This window comes from Zosterops lateralis (assembly GCF_965231275.1).
Source record: "Zosterops lateralis genome assembly, chromosome: 8".
NCBI lineage: Eukaryota > Metazoa > Chordata > Aves > Passeriformes > Zosteropidae > Zosterops > Zosterops lateralis.
Window position 1 is genome coordinate 12,440,793 of NC_139768.1, and position 27,372 is coordinate 12,468,164.

General features: G+C 35.9%; 1 protein-coding gene across 1 annotated transcript; it reads right to left on the reverse strand.

Moving 5' to 3' along the window:
• Positions 1-1,626: 1,626 nt before the first annotated feature.
• Positions 1,627-27,077, reverse strand: PDE6C (phosphodiesterase 6C; the record flags this gene model as incomplete). The annotated part of the gene is made up of 22 exons (XM_083866750.1): positions 1,627-1,691; positions 4,454-4,607; positions 5,477-5,560; positions 5,705-5,779; positions 6,504-6,567; positions 7,128-7,235; positions 8,348-8,448; positions 9,805-9,892; positions 12,011-12,120; positions 12,227-12,334; positions 12,706-12,852; positions 14,972-15,040; positions 15,125-15,268; positions 15,953-16,102; positions 16,310-16,357; positions 17,082-17,148; positions 17,255-17,319; positions 17,408-17,482; positions 17,948-18,088; positions 18,323-18,412; positions 18,519-18,671; positions 26,598-27,077. 22 exons carry the CDS (start codon positions 27,075-27,077, stop codon positions 1,627-1,629), a joined length of 2,586 nt encoding a protein of 861 aa, XP_083722876.1.
• Positions 27,078-27,372: the final 295 nt, after the last annotated feature.

Below are 27,372 nucleotides of genomic sequence, written 5' to 3' on the forward strand. Positions count from 1 at the left end.
GCTATATTTGTTGCTTGAAGTATTGTATATTAAGTATGTGTTCTGAGTAACTAGTTTCTCTTTGGGTCTTTAAAATACAGTTACAAAAAGTTACACTATACATATTAAGTACATAATTTAATACAGTTTGAATAAAATTACATTATCAAACAGCCTTGAAATGGTTTTCTTTAGTAATGGCATTTAATACAGAAAATGACATGATACCCAGTTTTATGTCATAACTGTTTGCATAAAATATTTGGCCCACTTATAAGTCAATGTTGTAAGTGTTTGGAGTTTTTTTTTTGTGGATTCCTTTAATTTTGAGTGATAAATGTACACAGTATCTCTGTCCATAGAGTATTAGAAGGGTTTGTAAAGAGCAAATTGCTCATTCTCCCTTCCATGTGGATGCAAAGGGTCCTTCAGAGGAAAAAAAGATGTGGGTCTGCTTTGTTTAAAGGAGCACAAAAAGTGGCAGGATTCAGTCTGAATGTTGAGTTTCTCTGTTGCGGGAGTTGCATTTGACATCCATCTCCTTAGATTTGAAACTGGTTCCAGTGAATACTCAAGACTGTGCCTAACAGAGTGGCCATTTGCCTTCCTCCGTCCTCAGGAGGAGCTGGCTTCCCGAGTAGAAGGTATGGAGAGGATTTGTTGTCAAGGTTTGGGGAGGAAGATCAGTTTTCATGAAGAGCTAATTTGCGTGTAGTCTACTGGTTGTAGAAGGACAGGTAGTGGGAATTTTGATGTGCTTTACTTCTGCTTTGCTCTCCCTCAGAAGACTAAATTGGTGCCAATTAATTGATTTTCAAATACTTTAATTTATTGTATTTTGAAAGAGATGTACTGAGAATATGTGAGCCTTTTAAAATGCCCTTGAATGCAGGTCCTGCTGTAGATATGCTGGTGTATCTTAGTAAACTTTTACTAGTGTGTAAAGTATGATGTTTGTGGTCTGCTATTTTAGACTTTTGCAATAAAAGCCAGTCAGTTTAGGAACTGTGGGAGAGCCATTTGCCTATGATCAAAAGGCTACAATGGCTATAATTTACAGATTTATCATTGGTAATTTTGGAAAAAATACAGTGTACCATGGGCTTGCTTTTTATAGATAAGAGCTAGGAAATTGTGCTGTGCATTCCTAAAGTGAAAGAAATGTTTTACTCTATGACTTTATATAGGAAAATAAAGTGAAAATAAAGGGAAATTGCAGAATTACAGATTAGGGAAATACACATAATATAAAAAATCTAAATATTCAAGTTAAAAATATTGCAGATTTTTTGTTTGAATTTTACATCTTCGATTTCATATAACATCTGTCAAAAGTATTTATATTTTTTTCTGGACAGTGTGTAGAAGTTACATATTTTAATAAAAAGTACTGTATGTAAATTGAATGACATGAAAAAGTATCTAGAGCACACAGTTAACTCATTTTGCACCATTATTTTTCCAGTTTTTAATTGTAACCGGTTTTTTTAACCCATTAAGAATTATTTCCAACAAATGGCAAGTGTTTAAGAGGATTAAGAGATTGATCTATACTATTCTATGCAAAGCAGAAATCCACTGGGGCTCATTGAAGTTCTTTCTAGGTCTTTCTTTTCTTGTAGCAGGAACAGTGTCTGAGACAAAGAATTACAAAACTACACAGGTTTTGGATTTTCCTTCTTCACCACCACCTCCACCTCCAGCAGCACTTTCTGTTAAAAAACAAGGAAGGAAAGTAAAGTGAGTATTTTCTGTTAATTTTAGCTGCTCCAATTCCTTATTATGGAGTGCTGCTTTTATTTTATGCATATTATGTTTGGCTGTCTGAAATTTCAGTGCTTGTCTGGGATATTGGAATAAGAAACAATGACACGTTATATATACAAGTGTGTAGATAGTGTAGGAGTTGATACCAACATTTCTCAAGGGACCAAACACACACTGAACCACTCTTACTGGAAAGTTTCAGTATTCAAATATATGACTCTGTCCCACACATACAAAACTGAGGTATGCAAGCCATGCAAAAGAAAGAAACTCTTGAATCAATATAATCTGTGAATCTATTTTTGAGGCAGATGATAGAAAAACTTTAATTTGACCTAATTGCATAAACCTTTTTCCAACCCTGCATGAATCCCTTTGTAATTACTAATTAAGAGAGAGAGACACTTTTCATGTTTTTATTTATAGCTACTGATTCTGTTACTCTCCCTCAAATGATGCCACAGATGTTCATTGGTCATAGTTAAGATTCTTTCAATGTAATAAATTGCATTTCCAGATTCACTTAAGGTAAGATACCAATATTAGAATTAAAACTTACATTTGAATGCTGTGGATCACCATGTTACTAGGTCATTTTCGACCCTTTCCACCTGCATTGAAACATGTCACATGATCAGTGTCCTACCCTCTGTAATTTTTGGATATAATCAACACTATGTTACTAACTATGTATTTGATTTTCTCAGTTTAATACTGTATTTTGCTTTACTTCAGTTCTGAACTTTCCACTGCAGTGGTTCAGCAAACATGTTTATTTTGTGTCTACTGAATGGCTAAGAATAGCCAGGTCAGTGTGTTCTAGAGAAACCAGCATGGTTCAGCATGTATCAAATCTTTGTTTGTATGAACTGACTTAACAAACCCATATATTTACATGGCCTTGGTTTGACAGTGTCAGATCTATTCTTCACAAATGCCCATGGCCTCATTCCCGTGTGTGTTTTTAAAGGATGCAGAATAATTCCCTTTTGTTTTGTGTTGCCAATTATGATATGCAAAGACCACATTCTCAGCTTTTGCAAATCAGTTTGTCCATGCTTGCCCGCATAAGGTTTCCTATTTTCCTATAAGGAAAATATTTTTTAATTCAATGACTTAAGTGATTTCAAAATAGTGGTGATATAGGATGGTCATAACCTCCAAGTGAGAGTAGAAATACCTGACTCTTCCTAAATGGATTATTTAATTTCTATTTAAGAAGCTTATGCTTAGGAGCATTGGATCTGACTTTGGTAATTTTTTTGGTAATATTCTTTGCTGAGAAAGCAAATGTCTAAGGAGATTTGAAATTGTATAAGGGGGTCCCAAGTTTTGTTTTGTTTTGCTGATATTTCTGTAAAGTTCAGATGGTTATGTTCCAGTGTAAGGAAAAACATACTGACAACCAGCTAGTTTTCAGCAATAAATGAATCTTAAATAAAATTATATGATTTCAAAAAAAGGAAAGGGTCATTGAAAATAAATTTGGGAGTAAGTAGGAGGGTGGAATTTCTGTGAACATGTGTGTAAGTAGTATCACAGTGTGAGCAGACCAAGATATTCAACTCATTCTATTACAATCTTCCAAAAATCTGCTTTGATTAAATTATGTAATTTACAGTACTTCTTAAACCCCTTTGCAACAACTTTTTGATTATTTGTTTTACATTTATTTTTATTATAACCTAGTATCAATTTTGTAGGATCCAATAACTGACACCGACACACACACACTGACAGTAACTTGATTGGTGGCCTTGTACAGCTTCTTTTGTGTGAAATGTGAAGAATACTCACCTATTTCCCACAGATACTGATTAACAAATAAATTATTCAGTACTGTTTTTTATTTTAAAGATGTGTGAAAGGCAGAGTAAACTAACTTTTCTTCTTCAAACTAGCTGACCATGTATTACTGTTTTAATCACACATGGGTTTTTTTAATCTTTGGAACTTTTCAGTTATCTCAGTCAATTGGCAGAGCTGTAGGCCTGCTGCTCCACATGCATTACAAAGAATAAAAGTAATGGACTCAATTTGTGCTTACACTAGAGTGGCAGGTTTCAAGTTTCTATAAAATCTGATTCTCTTCTATGTTATGCTGTGCAGAACCATGCTTCCAATTTTAGGACTTGGTCTGTCTTTGGAAGATTAATATTGAATTTGTTATATGAGAGAGTGTATTTCAGCCAAGAAATGGGTGGAAAGGAACTAGAGCCAAAAGCTTTATCTTAAACTTGGAAGAGAAGTGGGGATTGGCACTGGTTTTTTTATGTTCTGAATGCATACTCTCTCTTCCTTATGTTTTTCATTTTCAACTGAAAACAAAGCACCTGAATACATTTGGGGCTGATGCCACACAGAATTTTGATACATCTTTTGTTTTTCAGATAAGCAAGGGTTTAATTACATTCAATTTTAAGTCTTTAAATAGAAGAAATGTTACATTCCCTTCCCTTTTGTGGTGGTCTTATTATATAATTCTACAGTTCAGGAAATGAGGTCAGTGTACTGGATTTGTGTGATCTTTAAAGGTTACTTCTCTTTCAAGTAAAGATAAAGCTAATTTGGCTAATTCAGAACTTGCATACCATTAGTATAAAGTTTAATACTGCACAACTGCACTGCATGTGTGAATTTGAGAGAGAGAGAATATGTTGACTGCCATAAAAATATATGTAAATGAAAAACTAAGAAGTTACTTAACCTTTTTGAGCAGCCGCTTCTTCTTCCTTTTTCTTTTGTTCCTCAATAGCTTTCATCTTCTCTTCGTATTCATCAGCTCGTGTTTTCCATTCAACCCTGTTGTTTTGAAGACCATCAAACATAGGTGTAATTTCCTTGTGAAACCTCGAGAATTCCTGTAAAAGCAATTGCAATTACTAAATTAGAGATTTGTAAGCATTGATGAATTGTTAAGTCTGAAATTGTGAAAATACTGTTGAGAAAACATTTCATTTTTCTATTACATCTAATTCCAAGGCATATTGCTGGAAATACTGTGTTGGGATAATAATGCCCTATTGTGCACATAGTCTGTTAGGAAAATGTTGGAATTATATGCTCCACATTTTAATGTCTTCCCTAATCCCACATATGATAGCCTGACTCATATAATAGAACTATGATACATAATATTTTATCATATGGTTATCAGGATCAGGATACAATTTTAAAAAGTCTGTTATCCAGTAATATATTTCAAGCAAGTGAGGATATTTCTGAAGAAGTTAAAAAATCACATCATGTTTTTGCCTGACATTTTTGGATAATACTAAAAACTAGACCGGGATTAAGAATACGGACATTTCAGTGCCTTACAGAAGAAACAGCATATCTACATGCCCCAAATATTGCATATTCCGATTCCCTTTGCTGTGCTATTAACTGCTTTTTGTAACCATCCACACTGCTTGCTTATATTAAATGAGACTGGGAAGAATCAATCTGAACTTTGTAACTCAGTCTTTCAAGGCAATAACGAAACCTCAGCATCCTGAAGTTTCACTGGGATCTTCCTCTTTTATGAATTTCCATCACATCTCTTGAATTTCCTCTATGGGAACAATCATTTGATGTAACAAAATACTGAAAAATTATGGTGGTTGTGATAGTTGTTTACCCTGTGACCAAGAGTACTGCTGCTGTCTAGAATTTTTACTGCAACATCTTGTTACTAACTGTGCCATCAGAACTGCTGGAACAGGAAAACAAAGGCAGTTATTCTTACCTTGTACACGAATGTACACACAAAGTCTATGAAACCAACTTGGAGCTTAGGCAGTTCATCTCCCTTGTTTCTGTCCATCATGGGCTAGAACAGAAGAGCAGTAATTTAGACTATGTAGATATCATGCTTTTTGGTGTAGTGATCTCATAAGCATCATGGTTCACTATTTATTGCATGTTTTAATAACAGCTAATATTGCTTAACACAGTTAAATTATTTAGTACTTACTATAGGTTGTTGCTGTAGCACAGTTCGTTCCAAGTCACCTTGCTCCCAGAATTCATTTGCAACCATGAGGGCAACCTGAATAGGTACAATTCAGTGGAATTGTCAGCAGAAACTATTACATTTAAATAAGTAAAACAAGGCCTTCCAGAAAACATGTAAAAACATACAGACACTGTCTGCTGTACTTAAGGCTTTTCCCAGCAAATTATCACTAGCAATATTTTGATGCATGCTGAGTAAATAAGAGATTATTGCCAACAGAAACAAGACAGTATTAGCAACATAAGAGTCTTGTAATATCCGTAATGTGTATAACTTAGAAAAACAAGTATTTGCAGTTGTGTTTTGATTATGCTTTGTTAAAACATATTTCTATAAGGCTAAGTGATGAGTTTCAGCAGGATGGTCAATAAATACTGGAGTACTTGAAGTACTTATGGATTACTCTGTATTACAGAATTTTAGTGTGTTTAAGCTGCTTTGCAATGGCACCAAGATCTACAGAATAGACACAATTCACTGTTGTTAACTCTGTGCCTTAAAAATAGCTAGAAAGTAGCAAAAGTTGTCTAGCAAAGAAATAATTGAGTGATAGTTAAGGGTTAGTAGAACAGCTGCCAGAATCAACTGACCACCTACACTCACAGTGACAGAGTAGAGGTTCTTTTCTGGAAGCAACAGGTACTTAAATATGTAGCAAGTAATAATAAGTTAATTTATTATTTTTTAATTGATCATGCACCGAATGGGCAATAAAACAGAGAGTAAATGCAGTATTGTGTACTTCAAAAGTACATACCTTACTCTGCACTTCCCAGGGCTTGGTTATTGCAGACAGGTCACATCCAGTCATCATCATAGCCCTTTGAAAACAAAAACCAAAACAAGACTACAGTTTTGGGTGTCAGGAGGATGGTACCAGACTCTTTCCAGTGCTGCCCAACAACAGGGTGAGGAGCAATGGCAAGAAACTAAACCACAAGAAGTTCCATCTCCACATGAAGAAGAACAAATATCCGTTAAGGGTAGAAAAGCACAGGAACAGTCTACCCAGGGATGTTGTGCAGTCAGTCTGGAGACATTCAAACCAGTTCCTGTGTAACCTGCTCTAGGTCACCAGCCTTGGGAGAGGGGTTGGACAGGATCACCTCCAGAGGTCCCTACCAACCCTAACTATCCAGTGCTAGGAATGATTATGAAAAAATAAAAGGTATAGATTTTAAGGAATTTAAGATGCCAAATGAATTAGTATTTTGCACATTTTAAGAAGATTATAAGCATTAATTTCTAAATTAAAATCATGGTTATGCTCATCATTGGACAATAACACTAAGCCCAGATTTGCATGTTTAGGTGCCCAAATTCTTTTAAAATCTAGTCCTAGATAATCGATTGAATAAGGAGTAAAATATTAACCACCTACATGATGACTTCTTTTTTCGTTGGGTCAATAGATATATACTTAATTGCCTGCTCTTCTGATTCCATTTTTTCAATTGCATCCACAATCTTTTGAAACATAGTTCTTTTCCTGTTAAAACAAACCAGTAAAGCGTATATTACTAACTGTGAGTTCCTGCATTAAAAATGAAATATAAAATCACATTTAGGATATTTGTGCTTTTCCCAAGTACCATCCTAATATCAAAGTAATACTTTCCTGCTGTTGAATGCAAACTTTTTAGGTAACCTAGACACTTTGATTTTGCTTCATACCACTGACATGTGAAGTAATATGTCAGAGTTCCTGACAAAGAAACAGATAACCAATTTTCTACCTCTTCAGATTAAACTCTTTGGGGCGACATTCTCATTTTTTAGCATTACATGTTCATTACTTCCTATAACATAATGAATGGGGAAGAGTGATGCAAATACTAATAGATGCTCTGCCACTCCCTCCCAGCAAAAAATCCTAAGAATTACTAAGACCGACTGAAAAGAACTTTCAAAAACATAAGCCTGTCTTCTTGTTGCTTCAAAAATTTTCTAGTTTTTGCTTAGAATGAATGAAGTAATGGAATTACTGTTCTCTAAATCTTAATAATTGCTATTAAACAATTTGCTGAATCTTTGCCTGTCTTCTGACTTTAAATTGACCCAGTCATAAAACAAAAGTCTCCACATATCTTTCAGGAAGATACCCCTTATTATAGCACATTAATTCACTAACTTAGGAACAGAATTGATAGTTTGATATTTGGAGTCTTTGGCATATTTAGCACTGGGATCAGTGGATATTTGCTGGAGTTTTTTAATTTTCAGTATTTAATTTCAGCGCCTTTTTACTCTGAGTATCTGTTTCATGGTATGTTAAATATCACATGTGCACACAACCTTATGATTAGGCTACTGAATCCACTTCTGGAATATAGTGCTTGCTGTAACTAAAAGTATATTGGAATGACCTACTAAATGTATTACTTACAAAGTAATACATTAATGCTAATTTGAAAGCTTATAATCAGACTAAGAATGTCTTCATTTTTGCAAGAATTAGACTCAACAACAATGTAAAATAGAGCTCTGTTCTCTGCATATAAACATCTTTGTATGCTGTATATAAACAACTAAAAACAACAGTTATAAATTCAATAGGATTGATTTTTTTCAATAAGAAGTTATACAGAATTTAGTACTTACTTGAAATACAAAGCCAAGTCAGTTGCTATTATTGCAACTTCAAATAAGTGTAGAACGGTTTCATACTGGCGCTTATTTAGGTTCTGGAAGATGTTTAAACTCTGCAAGGTGGAAAGTTTAGGATTTCAATTCCTTTTATAACACTGTCTTTGGTTTGTACTATACAGATTGTCTCACAGAATAGGGTAACAAAATTGGCCAACTACAATCCCTAAATTAAAATAATGATAAAAATTAAAATTTCACATTTCATTACCCTAATTTTCCTGACTTTTAAAAGTTTTCTTGTTCCCCTTTTCTTCCTGTTAAACTGGATTAGCACAATGGCCTGCAGCAGTGTGTGGGACCTACCATGAAATGTGCAATGTCCTTTCCCTCAGGCAAAGGGAATGAGACCATCATACAGCATTTTTCTAAGTGTCTTGGTTTTATTTCCTTCTTTAACAGAGATACAAGACCTGCATGAGCCAGGGCACAGGGATGCTGCTGGTGAGAGCCTCCAGAGGTCCTCCAGCTGCTCTGCCCAAGAGGAGTCAGTCCCTGGCATCTCACATTTGGAAAAGTACATCACCATCAATGAAGGGGAAGGTCTTTGTTTTCATATCATAATCCTTCTAGGTTTTTTATTAACATAGTGCTACTGCCTAGTGTAAGGATTTATTCCATAGCCTCATGAGGTCAAGTGACAGCATCACCACAGGGATTAGAAGTGGAAAATGAGGATGAAATGGGTGCCTGCCCTGCTGCTGCAAACAAGGGATGGAACGGGTGCATATGTACATGCAGAAGCAGGGCAGGAACAAGGCAGGAACAGGGCAGGAGCAGGGCAAGAGTAGGGCAGGAGCAGGGCAGGAGTAGGGCAGGAGCAGGGCAGGAACAAGGCAGGAGCAGGGCAGGAACAAGGCAGGAGCAGGGATGCCCAGCGCAGGAACATCGCTAAAGGAGCTGAAGCAGAGCCTGCCAAGCCCTGTTCACAAGGTGGGGTGCAGGCCAGGTCTGGCTGGAGGGCAAGGGGCCCTCCATGAACATCTTTTGTTCCTCAGCTGGCAGAGCCCGCAGCTGAATTTGGACCTCATAAAACAGGCACAGCCGTTTAACGACAACATTCATATATATATATATATATATATATATATATATATATATATATATATGCTACTTTTTGCTTTGGTTTCAACATAAGCTGTTTTGTGCAAACAGAAAAAAATCTTGAGGCGTGTGAGTGAGGCCCTGAGGAAAAGCTTGTCTGTCTGAGGTGAATCTGTTCCAGACAGAATCACTGATGTTTCAATAAAAGTGGAAAATGTGTAAGAATTTCAAGAAATTCTTAAACTTCTGACTTTTAGCATTTCTTATGTGGACCTAGAGAAATGCATGAGACCCAGTAAAATTTGGAATATTGTAACTTAATTAGATCTTCAGTGTGGTTTGGTGTGAGCAGAAGGTCCATGACATACCTCATCTTGCAGCAGGGTTTTACTGTACTCTAGGTGATGCCTTTCTAAAATGGAAGAACCGTGAAGTTTTGCCAGGGGAGCAGCTGATCTGTTGAAAAATAAGCAATTCTTTATATTATTATATATATATAATTTGAAGTCAATAGTTTTTAATCAGGTTTCATATTATTGGTATGATAGTGTTATCTGTATACTTTAGCTATTGGTATGATGAAGACAAAAAAAAACAAAAAAAAAAAACAAAAAAAAACAAAACAAAAAAAAAAAACCAAAACCAAAACAAAACAAAACAAAACAAACAAACAAAAAAAACCCACAACAACAACAAAAAAAACCAACTTGCTTCCATTAATTTTTGTGACTGAGTAATGATGGAACTTGGGGAGCACTGGGAGATCAGTGCCCACTAAAATTGAAGTCATTGTTAGATGCCTCTAAACTCAAAAACTTTGGTATTTAAAATATGCCTTTAATTTGTCTTACATGTACAGTTTTGCTGTTTGTTTAATCTGTGCTCCTTTTATATACCTTAATAGTAGACTTTATCAATCTTTTAGTGTTTATTCTGTGGTATGGCTTTTGAACTCTTGTATGTCTGTAATGACTGAGCCATGTGCCCTGGGATTCTCGTTAACTGTAACTTAAATCTAAAGTAACAGTATAATGGAGTTTAATTCCTCTAATGCCCTTGGGTAACTTCACCCCCCCAAAACTGGCATTTTATGAACAGCAAAAGTCCTGATAGCTCAGGTTTGTTATCACAGGTCTTAAAGTGTTCCCTGACATTGGACTAAGCTTCAAGAAGAGGAAATTCTGCATCAGATTATGGTTGTGTGATGAAGGGAGAAGCATCCTACCTACATGGGCTCCTGGTAGTTCTACATGTTTGGAAGTGTATTTTCCTCCTTTTCCCCTTGGTTTATAGTTCTGTTTCCCAGATAACCCAAGGTGGATTGCTACGTGGCACTTGTATTCTGAGATGTGATTAGGACTGTCGTGGTAAAGCCTGGTGAGCTCTATAAATAGCTTTACTGCGTAGGACATCATGCAGAGAGCTTTCATCCAGGGAAAACCACAGTGGGAAGATTTAAACCCAACCCGCTACAACCCCCCTTAAACTTGTTTGGATGAGAGGCAGTCCACTGAATAAGAATCAGCATCTGTCATTCTCTTTCCTACGTCACCTGGAGAATCCCTGGGAATAATCAGAAAATCCCTGTGCGTCACTGCTCTAGCACGCAGGCTGAAAAGGCTGAAATGTGAGGAGTGGATTCAGGGTCAGAGGGGTAGGATCAATCACTCTCCAGATACGGTTGGTGGAAGCCAGCCAGGGAATTATAATCTTCTGGTACACATGATATTCTGAGAAACATGTGTTCTCTGGTTCACATGGAAAAAAGCCCTTGCAGATCACGTAAAAGACCAAATGGTAGGATGTTCACTCCTCAGGAGAAGAGTGGGTCTCATCATTATACATAATGTTTTAATACAAAGGGAAATTTAAATTCATTAATATTGTTTCATAACAAACAAGGTAAAAATCACAAAGAAATCCATTAGAATATTTTCTCAGAACATACTACAGAATTAATTGCAAAGCTTTAACCTCATGACATGTAACTTCTGGGTCTGTGGACCCAGCAGTAGAACTCAAGTTTGTTGACTCAGATTTTCATATAACATGAGGAGATTACACCTCAGGAAAGGACCTGTATCAGGAAACTGAGTGTGGACTAGGAACAATTGAACTAGTCAAATTATACAGTGGAAAACAGAGAAAAATGTTCAGTCTCCCTGGCCCTTGTCTATGTCACACCTTGAATCCCTCTCCAGAAAAGTGCTTATGCCCTGTCTTGAAAAAGTAATCCAATTATGGATTTTAATTTACTTTACTAATTTCTTTTTGTCCTCAGGTTCATGAAGCTCTGTTTGCTACAATCCAAGCATTGCTAGAGTTTTAAAAAGCTAGAGTCTTAAAAATGGAATGCAGCTTTAGGAGATCCTTCCAAGATTCTGCCTTTGCATTTTGTCTTTGTGTTTCAGCTGCCTGAAGTGCCCTGGGGCAGAAATCTTCTGTAGCATAAGTATTTATTCATGCCAGATGAGTATGGAATATATACCTTGTATTTTTGCAAGTTTTGACTTTTTTGCATTTGTTTTCCACTAAAAGTAGCACATTTCCCTATATATGATCTCTTATACTTACTTCATTTGATACAAGTTATTGGTCCCTCTATGATCAATGTCATGGCAGAAAGCAGCAGCAACCATGGCAAAGGCTTCTAAATCAGTGTAGTATTTCTTTATTTTGCCTGTCTGTAAAAGAAAACAGATAACTCTGACCGTGTGTCTTCCTGAATTTTCTATCTGGAGTTGAAAGAATACTAACTAATGAATTTGGGGTTAATATTAGCAACATTACCATCAGCAGAGTAAACATTGTTTGTCCCACATTGAACCCATGTCTCCAGTTATGGTAAGTGATGTCCCGATAACCCTTCCTGACTGTGTACATCCATCTTGTAAGGACCTATGGGAACAAAAGTGAGTCAGACAGCTGTGAATTGAAACAGAACAAAGGAATTCCCATTAAATAAATATACTGTGAAATTACTTAGTTGTGACAGTTCTTTGAAAACAAATGTTTTTCATTGAAACATGGAAACAGCAGCAGCTCTTTCTTACATAGATGCATGTGGATTTAATTCCTTGCCTGGCTTACACAATTCAGGATTAATTTTATGTTTTTATGACAAATAAGTAAATATTTCATTGAGAATGGAAGATTGCTAACCATACCACTAATGTTTTAGTATTGCCTACTTCTAGATTAAAATATGTAAAATCAGCTATTTTTCTTCTATTTAATAAGTAAATATAAACAAGAAAACTACACCACACCTCAGCTGGAACTTTGAATTTTTCAACAACATTTATCTCAAAGAACAGTCGTATTCCACAAGTTATCAGGCCATGCTCTGTAACAGGGAAATCACTGAAGCGGAATTCATACAGTTCTAAATCCTTTGGATCAGGTAATTCTTCTTTCTGTTAGGAAATATCAAAAACAAGGGGTTTTCTGTCAAGAACAAAGTTGAAAAATCTTCAGCTTTTTAAATTTTCAGCAGAAATATTGGTCAAGGACAGTATGCTTGCAATGTCTTCAAAGGTCTCAGGTGTCAGTATGAACTAATGTGTATTAAATTATGAAATACAATCATGATACTTCTGGCTTTCTTCTCAAAATTAATAGATAAAAGCCTTGGGCAATTCCTACTCTGAATTCCAACACAATGTGTTGTGACCATCTCAACATTACCTTAGTTTAGAAATCTTGGTCCTTAGAAATTCTCTTCCCTGTTACAAAATCTCATGATTCTCCCACTTTTAGCCTGATGTCAACGCTACATTCATCTTTTCCTCAACCAAATTAAATTGCCTATTTTGTATATATGATATAGCTTCACACTGAATAGCCTAACTGGTAATAGGGCTATTAGTGAACTGTTCTCTAACACTCTTCATCTCTCTCAAAGCCTAGGGAGAGCAGCATCATATTTTAAAGAATGTGTTCCAATCCAAACAAGAATTCTTCAAGGAAGTCTGATGCAACACAAAAAATAGCTTATATGATCACAATGACTTCCTCTTCAGGAGTCTATAAATGATCTTCACTTTATAGAGAAAGAAAAAAGACAACTGAATGTATGTATATATTTCAACAAATAAGGCTGACCATCCCTTTCCTCCTCCCTGGGTTTTTCCTTCATATCTATGCAGATCTGAGATCAAGGACAAAGAAACCTAGACCAGTGTTGTTTTAAGACCCATTACTTGGTGAATCATCAGATCTAGAAACACCTGCTTTATCCTATTAGTTATCTGGGATTCCAGGTCTTATAATAGGATAAAGCACTTGCATGTAGCCTTGGCAGTGCAGAAGATATTAGACCTTTGAATTTGTGACTCCACAATGCTGAAAGAACAAAATTCATACCAGTATTGTGTTTCTAAATTTGGTTCCTTTATTAGAATAATCAAATGTTGCTCTATCCATGGAGAAATGTTATAATGTCTATTATTTTTTGAAGATTTTCATGCTGTTAAATTAAATTTCCTTTAAAAGCCTTGTGAGGCTACACACTTTCTGTTGATGTTTTTTATTTCACTACATACAAGCTGTGTGAGCATCTGTTGTGTGGAAGCCAGTAAAACATTAACACCAATGCATTCCAGCATGCACATATAGATAACCTAAAAGAGTTTCATGACATCTTTTCCCTATGGCTATGTGTACATTAGCAAATGTGGTGTAATAGGAGGAAATATGTGAAGTGGTTGGTACTGGAAGTCAACAGATTTGTGTATATTTTGAGCTTTTTACTACAAACTAGCTCTGTTTTGATCCTTTTAACAGTTGAAGTTCATTCAGTGTTTTCATTCAGAGCACGTCTTTGCTCTGAATTTGAGTTTTTTTCAGATAAAGTAGGCCAATTCATATGCTCCAGGACAGCTAAAGTGCTCTAAATGGACAAAAAAGAGCTTTCTTCCAAAGACACTGCCTTTCTAGATTGAAATACTAAGGCAGCCAAATTCATTTTTATTTTAGTAGTAGCAGAGTAGTAGAGCAGAGAATTCATTAGGTCAAATCTGTTTTGTCACTGTGGAGTCACAGGTCACTGTCTTTAGACTTTTCTGCCTATGGAAATGCAGGAAAATAATCTGAAAGTAAATTTGTTCCACTGGACACTCCTACCTACCTTCTCTTACTAAGAATAAAGTGGCCTCACCACAATATCCCTTCTTTTATTTTAAGAATTAAATAAATTGAATTCAGTTATAGAGATAGCATTTACCCTATGAATATTTTAAGAGATTCAACACTTTAAATGTTAATTAATATAAAAATATCTATGTAACTCTGACTGTTCAAGTGTCTTGATGTACATTTGGGACAGAAGGCTTTCCTGTAGTGGTGAGGTTTGCACAAAGAAGGAGAGAAGAGGTTGAGGATGTGTTACTAAATCAACTCCATCTAGCCCGTGGAACTGATAGCTAACATTGATTGAATTAATCAGGATTTCACCATACACAATCTTTTCTGTGATGGAGACACATTACTGTCTGATATAAATACACCACCAGAACTTTCAGTTTATTGACTTACCAAAATCCTGATTAGATCCTTTTGATCACATTCTTCTAAACTTTTTGCATTTAATTTCTCCTTGTATTTCTAAAAATGAAAAATAATAAGAAAATTCAGGTTTTCTCTAGTAAGTTTCCCATTTTAATGTTGTGGATGTGGACAGAAACTTACCAGGATAGATTCAACTTCAGCAGGGGTGGCCTTTGTCTGATACATAAGCATTTCCTGAGCAATGTCTTTCCTGTTTTCAAGTTTGTTCATTTTGTCATAAGTGTCAGTGTTTAAAACAGACCACCCCAGGAACTGTGTGAGAGTCTGCAACAAAGTCAAGTAAAGCAGAGATGATACCACGAAAACAGAATGAACCTGATGATTTGAACTTAGTTTTCATAAAGTCCCATTTCTGTTAGTGCCCTTTGAAAAACCAAGTGCTACTCTGCTTGTTAGAGGCCTTTATCTTCCTTCAGCCAGGTCTGTCAGCACTCACAGCTTCTAATGACGTTTGGCTCAGCCTCGTAATTAAGTAATTAATATTCCCATTTTATATACAGGACCTTGAGGCTTATGAAGCTTAAGGCAGGTAGGTGGACTTGAGTACACTGTGTAGCATCTTATCTTGCCTGAGTGCATGAGATTGTGAATGCTCTGTGAGCTCCCATGATCACAGGCTTGGCAAGCATTGCCAAGCAGCACACCATACCTGCTTACCAACTGCTACTCAGGAGATGCTGACCATCATTAAAAAGTCAAAGGGTTAAAAGTAAAATTATAAGTAACTTTTTTTCATCCCTGGAATGTAAACGATCACTCAAAAAAAACCAGTTTTATAAAGGGAGATAAAATCCCAGATTCTTCAGAAATTGCATTTTGAGGAAGATAGACACTTGGCTAGATGTTAATATGGCCTATTTGAAAAGTTTTGACATATAAAAATGACTTTTTACTTCATTTTTTTTTAACATCACAGCTCCTCAAACCCTCTAATCCTATTAAGCTTACTTCAGTGATCTGTTCATCATACTCGTCAAAAGGTTTTCCATCTTTCCTATTGTAAAACGTTGCAACTCCCACAATTTCTTCTTTTTTGTTGACAATAGGTAATGACAAGACATTTTTGACAACCCATCCAGATTCATCCACTGGTCCTTTCTGTAGGAAAACCAAAAACCAGGAAATGTGTATTTCTTTGAAAGTAGTAATACAGCTATGGACATAAAGAATATAACAAAAGTATTTTGTTTGTGCACCACAATCAAATGAGAAATTATTTATACAATCAACTGTATAATCAATTAGTGGCAAGCATTAGAATATTTTTCTACAACATTTTATAATTATTAACATTACTGAATTTACCTGAAAATTGAAGTATTCATCTGCTGGTGCATTCATCATGTTACAAATCTGCAGCATAAAGAAAATGACACATTGTTTAAATGGAATATAATGTTCATCAAAACTTGGTTTAATATTTTTAAGAAGAATATTTATTTTCTAAGCTAGTGATAGTGACCATCCTAGCTAGCTACAGAAACTAGAACCATTCCTCTTAAATTAGATGTGGTTATTCTAACAGACATAATTTTGGAAGGTTTGTAGCAAAGTCCCTCAGTGTGTCACAGTGCAAAAGCATAATGGTTAAGAAAACCACTTCCAGTTTAAAATGGCATGGAGGTTTCTAGAAAGAAATAATTGAGTACTAAGGGTTCTATTAAAAATGCCACAGGGTTACTCATAGCTGTCATACATCCTGACTTTGAATTACTATGTCTATGCAAGAATATACAGGAAATTAAGAAAAAATTAAAACCTTGCATTGTGCTGATTTTCTTACTTTGACATTATTGGTGACATTTAGCACACCTGGAAAGTGATATCAGACATACACATTGTTCCTCTGATATCACCACAATACAAGGGAAATTCTCCTGCTGTTTTCACTATTTCTGCTGAGACCTTGTCTCCATCCAAAATACTGATTCAAATTATTTCACTGGGAATCATAAGCACTGGAAGCATCATGGTATTTTTGTTGATTTTGATCATGGGGAGATTTGGGAGGTTTTTTGTTCAATCAGAACAACAGCATGGTTTAAAATGCTAGTTTTTAGTTTTTCTATGAACTTACAAGACCATTTTCAGCAACGTATGTTGGCAATCCACTGACAAGACACCAGTGATCTGGTGGAGGTGACCTTTTGAGAGACAATGAAATTAATTTATTTCTACGATGTAGACATGCTATTCCACCCCAGCAATATCTAATTACCACACATTCACAAGCTGCCAATGAATACTCACGGAATGACTTTGATTTCTTCTTGTCCATGTAACAGATAGTCAATAATCTTATAAAAGTTGACTTCCTAAATAAAAATATTAAAAAATCTAGGTGACTTGTACAACTTCAACATCAAACTTAGGATTCATAAAAAGAAAAATTAATATCCTCACCCGTCCATCAGGTGTCTTGGGGCCTTTGTAAGGCTCTGCCTCCCCCAGCCGGATTGGCCACTCGTCATAGAACTCCTGAGAAAATGAAACACAGGGAAAAAGGGAAAAAAAATTATCTGCATTCCTAGATAACATCACATCTCTGTATTACAGTTTATTTTTATTTCTATGTATTTCACATAATATTAGGAAAACATTGGTAATTATATTCCAGACAAGAAATGTTTGCCAGCAAATTGCAAGCCAATCTTATCCCTAAATAATTGTACAACTTAATTGTTTTAGCAGGTAGATACTTCTAAAGCAACAATCAGACCTGCACCTCTACCCTTTCTCACATGGAATTATGAATATGAAAAAATTATTTCAGAAATGGTCTTTTTGTTTAATTTGGTTGTATCCTTTGCCATACTTATATTTTGCATTGTAACATTGTTAGATTTTATATAAATTATCCCAAAGAGTTAGAAAACATGGTAACTTTGTGTCTTGGAGACTTCACCCTAGGAGTTGCTAGCAAGTAGGAAAAATAGTTGTTACCTTCTCTTTAGTCATGTCCAGCAGACCAACAGAGTACCTTTCACAATTCAAATACATTCGAATAGTATACAGTGCTTTATGAAACTGTCGTTCTATATCTGTTAGCTCTTCAAATACTTTGTTGGCAGACCACAAAAGCATCTATTTACAACAAAAAAAGAAAGAGGATTATGTTCAGGACAGTAAGAAAACATAAACATAAGAATTCTAGGCATTCCAGAATGAAATTACAAAGTGAATCACTGTTCACAAATTAAAAAAGAATAAATAGATTGTATCCCTACTTCAATGAGATTGCAAGAATATAAAATAGTGTGAATGATAAGTGTTTCAGAGAAAAAAAGGAAGTATTTTTATTAAAAAATGCTTCTATACCTGGCTTTTTCGTGACTCAATATTGTAGAGATACGACGTATGATTATTTCTCAGCATCAAAGATATAAAGTTGAGGTATTTTTTAAATACCTAAAAATGACAAAGATCAAAAATAAGACAAAAGTATTAAATTAAGATATGGAATCACTCAAACTACTTGTTGAACTTAGAGCTGTATTATTGTGTAACATTTTACCTCTTCATCCTCTTTTGAGAACTCAGGGGCATTTATTTTGTTGAGTGCCATCACAACAGCAAGCACCTCTTTACCCTGTGTAATTGCAGTTGCCAACATATTGACTGTTTTATAACCAGTTTTCTTGTCCATAAAGTCAGAAAAGTGGTTGTTCTGAAAGAAAAGGTGAAAAAAATCACAGGTTAAATGCACAACAGTTACCATGCCAAGAGCAAATGATCATTTCATTTGTTTGCAATACTGTTTCACAGTGCAGTAGATTTATACTTGAAAAAAACCCACTATGATTATTTATTGTGACCTTGCCGAGTTTTATGTACAAGTTTAACTGAGGCATTGGTTATGAAACCAAGTTCTGTGCAGGTCTTCATTATAACACTGAGGAATTAAAAATATGGGAAATATAGAATTAGTGAAATAACAATATGACCTTGTGACTACTTGTGAATCTAATATATATGGCTTGTGTTTTAGAGAATTATTTCATAGCTATGTTAATATTTATATTATTTATTTCAGTAAATAAAATTCATTATGCATTTCCCTCGTACAATATTTAAAAGTACCTCCTGTCCTGTATCAAAATACTTATGGCATCTCCAGCAAGTTATCATCTGGCTGACCTGTTTGTTATTACTTCCTGTCTGACACACTCCCACCCCTGTTGCTCCCAGCTCTACAGGCTCTTTTGGTGAAAGGAAAGGATATAGGTATTGGTATAGGATATAGGATATAGGATATAGGACCAGGGCTACTTTCGTTGAGTGTGTGATCCTGTGGGAATAAGGCCATGTGACTAATGAATGAGCCACAACTCACTACTCCATATTTACATTTTCATCCTTAAAACCAAATGCTCAGGAGGGTTTAGCAAAAGCTACTTTTTTAATCTAAAAATGCTGAGAAGCTAGTTCATGCTTCATGGAGAACTGTTTTATTTCCTCATAGCCTCAAAATTTTTTGTGTTTTCTTCAAAGGCTTTCCTGTTCTCTTTAATTTAATAAAAAAAGGATTTAAACATTTTTCAGGGAAGTTTGCTTGTCAAAGGTTCTTATGTTTTGTTATATTATTAAGAAAATACATCTGGATGAGGTGAGTTATGAGTTGGAGGTTTGAAATCTGTTGATATACTGAGAAATGACATGGTCCTACTAAGCAGCTAAAATAGCCAGATTTTGTCTTCATGGAGCCTTTTCCATCCCATCACATTTCACTGGTAACCTGTCAGTACTCAAACTTCAGAGATGAGCACTCAACACACTTATAATGCATGTTTATCCCCAGAGCTGGCAAACATTCCTGCCATTCATTACTGCACTAACTTAGGCAGCTGAGATCTGCCTGGTGCATCCCAAGGTGTCTTCCCTGCTGATAGAACTGGAGAAAATCACAGGATGCCACATAATGGAACTTCAGCTTTCATAGATTATACATAAAGCTACTTAAACAAGACCCAAAACAAATAAGCATTTTCTAGGTTATAAAAATCAAGCATGGCAATGCTTGGAAATGGCAGAACTCTAATTGTTGGTCTATTATTTAGATTTTTCCTCTTAATTTCTTTTTGCCCCTCTTCCCTCAAGCAATTGTTTCTAGTATATATTGAATTTATGGCATATACAATTTCAGCAAAAAAGACAGAATTTCATTATGTCATCAAAGTATTAGGGTTTGGGCTTTTTCCTTGTTTTTCATAGTCTGTCTCTTCTGTGTAAGAATTAAAAACTGCCTTGCAGCCTGCTAAACAAGTATGTTATTACATGGAAGTATTTGGTTTTCTGTGGGATATATTATCTACTGACACGACCATTCTGGACTTGGGTGTGGTTTTGAGCTTCAGGTTTTGGGCTTCTGAGTTTTAGCCATTGAAAACCCAGTAAATCAGACAGGTAACTTGACCCTGTTTTGTAGTCCCTATGTGTCACTAAGAGCACCTAGAGCAAGGCCCAGGTTTTTGGGTTTAGGGTATTGTATTCTGGTGTAAAGGAATAATAAACATTTCAGACACTGCTGGATTTCTGAACACTTAAAAGAGATCTGTAGGCACCAAATAAGCTGAATCAGCAGGATTCAGCTGCTGTGTCTGACTGAGTTTTTAATAACTCCAGAATGAAGGTGCAAGCAGTGGTGATCAGAACTGTCCAGAAGAAGCACTTTGGTCATGCAATTTGTGCAAAAGATAGAAACATTTTAATACGAGTCTCTGTTAATAAACAGAAAGTTCAGTAATCACAAGCTGTCCTGTGCCTAGATAATGTGAAGTAGAAAGATAAAAACACCTTCTAGTTAATTGGCAGCATTTCCACAGCACATACAAAGACTCCTGTCTCACATGATTTTCATACACAAGCAAAACATTGTGCTTAGATTTAGGTTTTTCATTATTGAATATTTTATACATAATTTCTAGGAATTTTGAAGCCTTTATTTCCTCAGAGTTTTAAAAATATTTTCTCTTGGAAAGCTCTTCCTTTTTTCCAAAGAAAATTAGTTTTCACAATATCTAAGAAATCATGTTCAGGAACAAATAAGCAAGAAATGTGGTCTGCAGTACCAGAGCCAGAAGAACATCTTGGTGCTTCCATGACTACATGAATGTGGACACTCAGTCTACTTGAGCCTGATCTTATGAATCAAACTAACTTTTAGAGCAATGCTTTAAACTTCAACTCTCAGTTAAATCACAAAATAGACTTTAAAAGAATTACAGAAAAGAAATCCGCTGCTAACTCCCTAACTGTAGCACATTTGCAGATATTTTCTACTAGCTTTGTTAAATGCTGAGATACCAAGCCATTTACCATACAATGATCAGGTCTTTAAAGAAGCCCTAAGGTATGCAACATATTCTGGATGTGCAGGAAACCAGCACCAGCACTGAGCTAGCACAACCAGCTAGCACAACCCTTTTGATGGAGGAATGTTTCCTAATATCCAATCTGAACCTGTCCAGGCACAAGCTGAGGCCACTTCCTGTTATCCTATGATTTGTTAGTTGGGAGGGGAGGCTGACCTACACCTTTCAGGGATTTGTAGACACTGATAAGGTCCATCTGAGCCTGCTTTTCTCCAGGCTCAACACCTTCAGCTACTTCAGCCACCCCTCGCACGACTTGTGTTCCAGATCCTCCTTCGTCTTTGTCACCCTGCTCTGGGGATGCTCTAGACCTCAATGTGTTTCTTGTAGTCAGGGGCCACGGCTGGACCCAGGATTAGATGTGTAGCCTCAGCAGTGCATGGTACAGGGCAGCAATCTCTGCCGTGGTCCTGCTGGCCACACTGTGTCTGATCCAAGCCAGGATGCCCTTGGCCTTCTTGCCCACCTGGGTACTGCTGGCTCCTGTTCAGCTGCTGTTGATCAGCATCTCCAGGTCCTTTTCTGCCCAGCAGCTTTCCAGCCACTCCTCCCTGCAATGCTGCCTGCGACTGAAGTGACCCAACACAAGGGATAAGACTTAATCCTGCAGGTGAGGTGATAGGGCTAAGACAGCAGATGCTCCTCCTCCTCCTTCCCCTCGTAAAGCACAGAGGAAGGGGTTACTGTGACCCCTTGCACTTATGACTATTTTGCTCCTCCTTGGTGGGAGGTCCTGTGTTGGATAGATGAGCTCAGACTGCACATATTTCTTTGCATTATCTCCACATGTTTCTGGTGTTCTTTCTGGTAGTTCTACAGTATTTTCTTCTCTTCCTGATATTTTGTTCTTTCACTGATTGTCTTGCATTGGCTCAGATTTCTCAAAATTTTAACCACTTGATAGGTGGTATTAATGTGCTATAATGCTTCATCTCGTACTTCTACTTAGCCTAATTTCAACTCACAAATGTTTTTGTTTCATAATGATATAATTGAGTATGAATAGAAAATAAAAACCACATACTACCCTCTACCTGGCCCTTTCTTAGTCCACACTCCAAAAATTACATATTGTCAGGAATGTAATTTTTGTTTTAAGATGTAACTTACTAGCATTACAGAACAAATTGGCTTTGTTATTGTCAACATGACTAGGGTTCTGCAACTGAATCAAGGAGAAATAAATATAGATTTAACACCTCTTGGGGGTTGAACTTTTCAATTATGTCACTGAAATACCTGCTTGCTATTTGCCATATGTAGTGGCTATTTTGCAACTTCTTGAAATTGGATCTGTATTATATTGTGTTTTTTCACATGAAACAAGATTAGAGAAAAGGGAGCTTTTAATTTTCTATTTTAATGTACATTTTTTCTTCAGTTTTGGAAACTTTCCTCTTAGAATAGTAAATAAAGGAAAGAATTGGTTGGAGTTTACTTCTGGAAGGCACAATTAATAGAATTTTGTTCCTTTGTTAAAATATTTTCTGGCAAATTGACTAAATCTTTTCCATTATAGAAGAGTGGAACATGTTTCCATTTTTCCAGTTAATATTTGTTGAGTATGAGTTTCTGACAATCTGGTGTTTATTATCAAGATAAGATAAAATGGAGGAGCAGACATTAACATTTACAGTGCATATTCTTCCCATGCAATAAGCTACCTCATACAGCCTGGAGTCTGGGAACCAGAACATCCACGTTAATCTGAAACTCCTGTCAGGTTAGACAGGTCTGGAATTAAAGCTTCTCCCACTCTTGGGTTAAAGTGTAGAGCTGCTGTTCTGAAGCTGGATCAGCTTACAAAGGGATGATGCCAATGCTTGCAACCTGAAGATGTGTTTAAGTTGATTTGGACCATAGGTTCCCAGTGGTTAAATTAGGTGCCACAACAGTCACTCTTCTGGGTGCTTAATCTGAGTTGGAATTTCCAATGGTCTCTTGTTTCATCACTTCACTGGGGGTTGTGAATTCCAGTACAAGACCTCTAAAAATGAGGGCTGGTTATTTCAGCATCAAAATATTTCAGCCTCTTTATAGATCTAATCCAAAAGCCTTCACTTCTTTTGAAGCATTTTTTCATAATTTTTATAATTTTGTACTCAACTATGACCTGAATATTATTTCTTGAGTTTCTAGTCCTTAATTAAATGCTTGTCTTCAAATACCTCTGAATTGAAAGGAACAGTGCAAATATTTAAATAGGTTATGGATTAAAGCAAATATATAAAGTCTTTATTATTGGTTCTTACAAGTGGAGAATGTGAAATGTCAATTCCCCAAAAAAGACATACTCCTTGTAGAACTATTTTTTAGTTCTTGGTTTTATTTGGAAATAATGCCTTGGAGAAAAATGTAACATAGTTGTACTCTCCTTTACAACATTGTCTGTGTTATCAGTTACTGTTAAAAGACTATTAATGGACATATCAAATTTTTCACAGCCTATTATTTTACTTTATTATATTTGATGCACATACTCTGCTAGACCCTGTGAATAATGTGAGACAAATTATTAAGGTAATGGTCCTGCCTGGCTTCTTGTTTCTCACAACTATTAAATCCTGGATTAAATGCTATTAGCTCTCATAGTCAACAGGTCCATAATCTTGTGGGGAGGAGACTGCCTACTAAGTCAATTATTGAAGGTCTGTATCTTTTCCTCCGCTTTTCTTTTCTGGAGCATTAGTCAGGATGAGGAGCTTCCTCACGTTTATTGGTACCTTTCCAGTTAGAAGAAAGAGATAATCTCTAAAGAACTGGTTGCTAGGCACTAAAAGCAGAGTCTTTTTTTTTCCCCCAATGATTTATTGCTGTTGTGATCTTTTATTGCATTTACTTTTGTTATAAAGGGGTAATGATTGAAGCATGAAAATGTCACACCATGCGTTTGTCAATGTTGTCATGTACTTAAGACTTAAAAAACACTCTGCTGTTTGGATATGGACTGTGTCAACAGTAAAAAGTGGCTAGACATAACATTTTTAAAGTACTATAGCCAACTAGAAGTAATCATGGTGCATTTTGTATTTTGACTAGGGGCAAAATTCTTCTCTGGCTTAACTCTTCCTGTCATTTTTTGTTCAGAATTTGGGTAGCAGACAATCTTGTTTGGCTGAAGTGTGTATGTAATGAACTGAAAAATAATTACCCTTTCTAAAATGTGATTAAGACTTCAGTGGCTGTGTATTTCTGCTGCCATGGACTAATTATACACTTTAAACGTTACTGACTCAAGCTACAGTTCTGGGTTTGCTATGGAGATAAACATTCTGGTGACGTAATTGGAAGCTCTTGCTTGTGTGAGGAGTGTGAACTTGAACACTGGCTTTTTGTAACAAAGAATGAAAATGCTAACATTTTTGAGATTTTTAGGGTTGTTTTTAAACATCAAGCCTTGGTCCCAGAGAAGTCTCTGAGAGTTTTGCAATTATCTAATAAACTGTCGATATTCTGATGATATTTAGTTACCAAATTTAGATTAATGAGACCATAGTTGAATTGCATTTTTAAATGTGTGCCTAATGGCATAGACCTCAGTAATCCTAAGAGAGTAAATGGGTGCCTAAGTAAAGATTACCTTAGAATGATTGAAGAATAACAGATGCTCAACTGACATAAATTAATTTATGAGCGCAAAACACCTACCATGATCAGATGGACAGAAAAGTTGTCTTACTTAAGGACATATAAATAATATTTGTCACAAAATTTTGAACAATTCCTATCACAAACAGAAATATTTGGTTAGCCCTGCTCTGAGCACCTCTCACATAATGATATAAATAGTACAGTGTCTGATAGGAGGCACATCTTTCTTGATCCTCCTGATCTTTTCTCATGTAATCAGTCTTATGAACTTGGACGGATTATCCTACAATCTCCCCACGTGGTGGTAAGAGGCAGTAAATCAGACACTTCTTGTCAGAACAGCAGCCATTGAAGAAAGGATATTAGTGGTCAGTTGAAAATGAACTGATTGTTTTCTCAAATCAGTCAGTCTTCTGTTTGCCTCTGTGATTCCTACTTACATCTGAGGAAGTTTACTGTATATTGGAATGTTATTTTCATAAATATAAATATTCATTTGCTTCTGAGCTTTAAAATAAGTCCTTTATAACTTTTAGCATGATAAAATATATTCTTTTTTGTTTACCTCCTGCAAAACATAGTTAATTGCAGTGTATAAATATTTTGATTATTTACATAGAACTTAGGACACTGTAGTGGTTTCTACCTCTAAAATATTCTGGAATTTTAAGTTGACTGTATAGGAAATACTGAGAATCCAGACTGTCATCTTGATAATTATCTTAGCACCATTTGATTATGTCCGGATTTTCGACATAGGACTAAAAAGAAATAAAGATGCCATCATCTGATGATGCAAGGTTAGTTATTTTTAAAGAAATCGTAAAATTCAAAGCATGTTTGCATTGCCCCATGTATTTCAGAGCAGTTTCTAAAGTAGTGTGTTTCGCTTTTGTTAGGTCAATCATCATTTTAATTAACATTTGTAATAAATACTACTACTACAAATAATAATAAAGATTTAAATTGAATGAATAAATAATATAATAAATAAACTCTTATCAGCACCTTAAATAAAGAAGGTGATTCAGCACAGGTTCAACAGGAACTTCAAAAATGTCAGAACAGCTCTGACTCAATAATTTTCTTCTATAAATGGTTTTGAACAAAAGCCCTAGATCCAGACATATCCAAAATCAAACCCATTTCAAATCAAACACTGACATGAAGCTGAGCATGTATATTGACCTCATCTTCTTCTGTCCTCATTCACTTACTAATAAGGATTCATCTTTATTACAAAAGCTGCAAATTAAATGATTCAGAGATGCATACCTGTCAGCATGGAATTATAATAGAGAACACTTGCAAGCCCATACGGGAAAACACAATACAAGCCTGCCTTGTTCAGCAGAAACTCAGGTATTTAATGGTCTCTATTAATTTATTATTCTCCTCCATTATTATAGTAATTGACATTACAACTACTACAAGAACACCAAGAACTCCTAACTAGGCTGCATGATGTGGTTCTATTGGCTTTTAAGCCACCTCTGCTGATGCTTTTCTCTTTGTATTTGTCTGGATTTCTGTCTCAGATTTTTCTGAAGAACAACTTTTTACCTCATGCCCCGGCAAGAAGCAGAGTAAGCAAATGCACAGAACCCCGTTCCCCAAGAGAAGTCACTTACCTTTGTCACATCAGGTACATTAAAAAACTTCTTGGTATGAGCAACCCATCCCACTATCCCGATGTCCAGAGGAAAAACAGTCTCATTTTCTGGTTTCACCAAATTCTCATCATATGTGGAAGTTGGAGTGATATCAAGAATCCTGGAGGCTACCTCTGGAATACCATTTCGGGAACGACAAACAAACATACTACACCGATCAGCTGCCACCAGCTGTGCCACCCTCTGCAGGGCCTTGTGCACTATCTTTTCCATAACACACGCCTCATCCTGAATTTCTGATACCAACTCAAAAATTATGTTACACTCCTCCAGACGGGACATGTCTTTGAAGCTGACTCCTTCCTTCACATCTCCAGGGTTCACGTTAAAGATACTTCCCACCACTTCTGGTCTCACTTTTCGGTCGAAATACTCCTTGGCAAACTGGGGATTGTTCTCCAAGTATTTTTCAACGGCATCTTTATTTACCTCACCCATTTTTGCTGGATTTTTCTTAAAATTTCTTTTAGAACTGCATCACCATCAAAGCAGGAATGGTAGCAAGAAGTCCTAAGCTGTTACTAGTAAGAAAAATGTACTTTGTACATATTGTATAGCTCACAGACATAATGCATTCATCTTCCTCTGTGGCTTCCAAGCCTTCTGATAGTCTTGAGATATGACAGAAGGCACTGGCTTAGCATCTTCTTAGTGTGAGATCTTGGAGACCGCTAATTAAAGAGATGTCAGGACACTAAACCCCTGAGCATTCTTAGCTCATAAATCCTCAGGG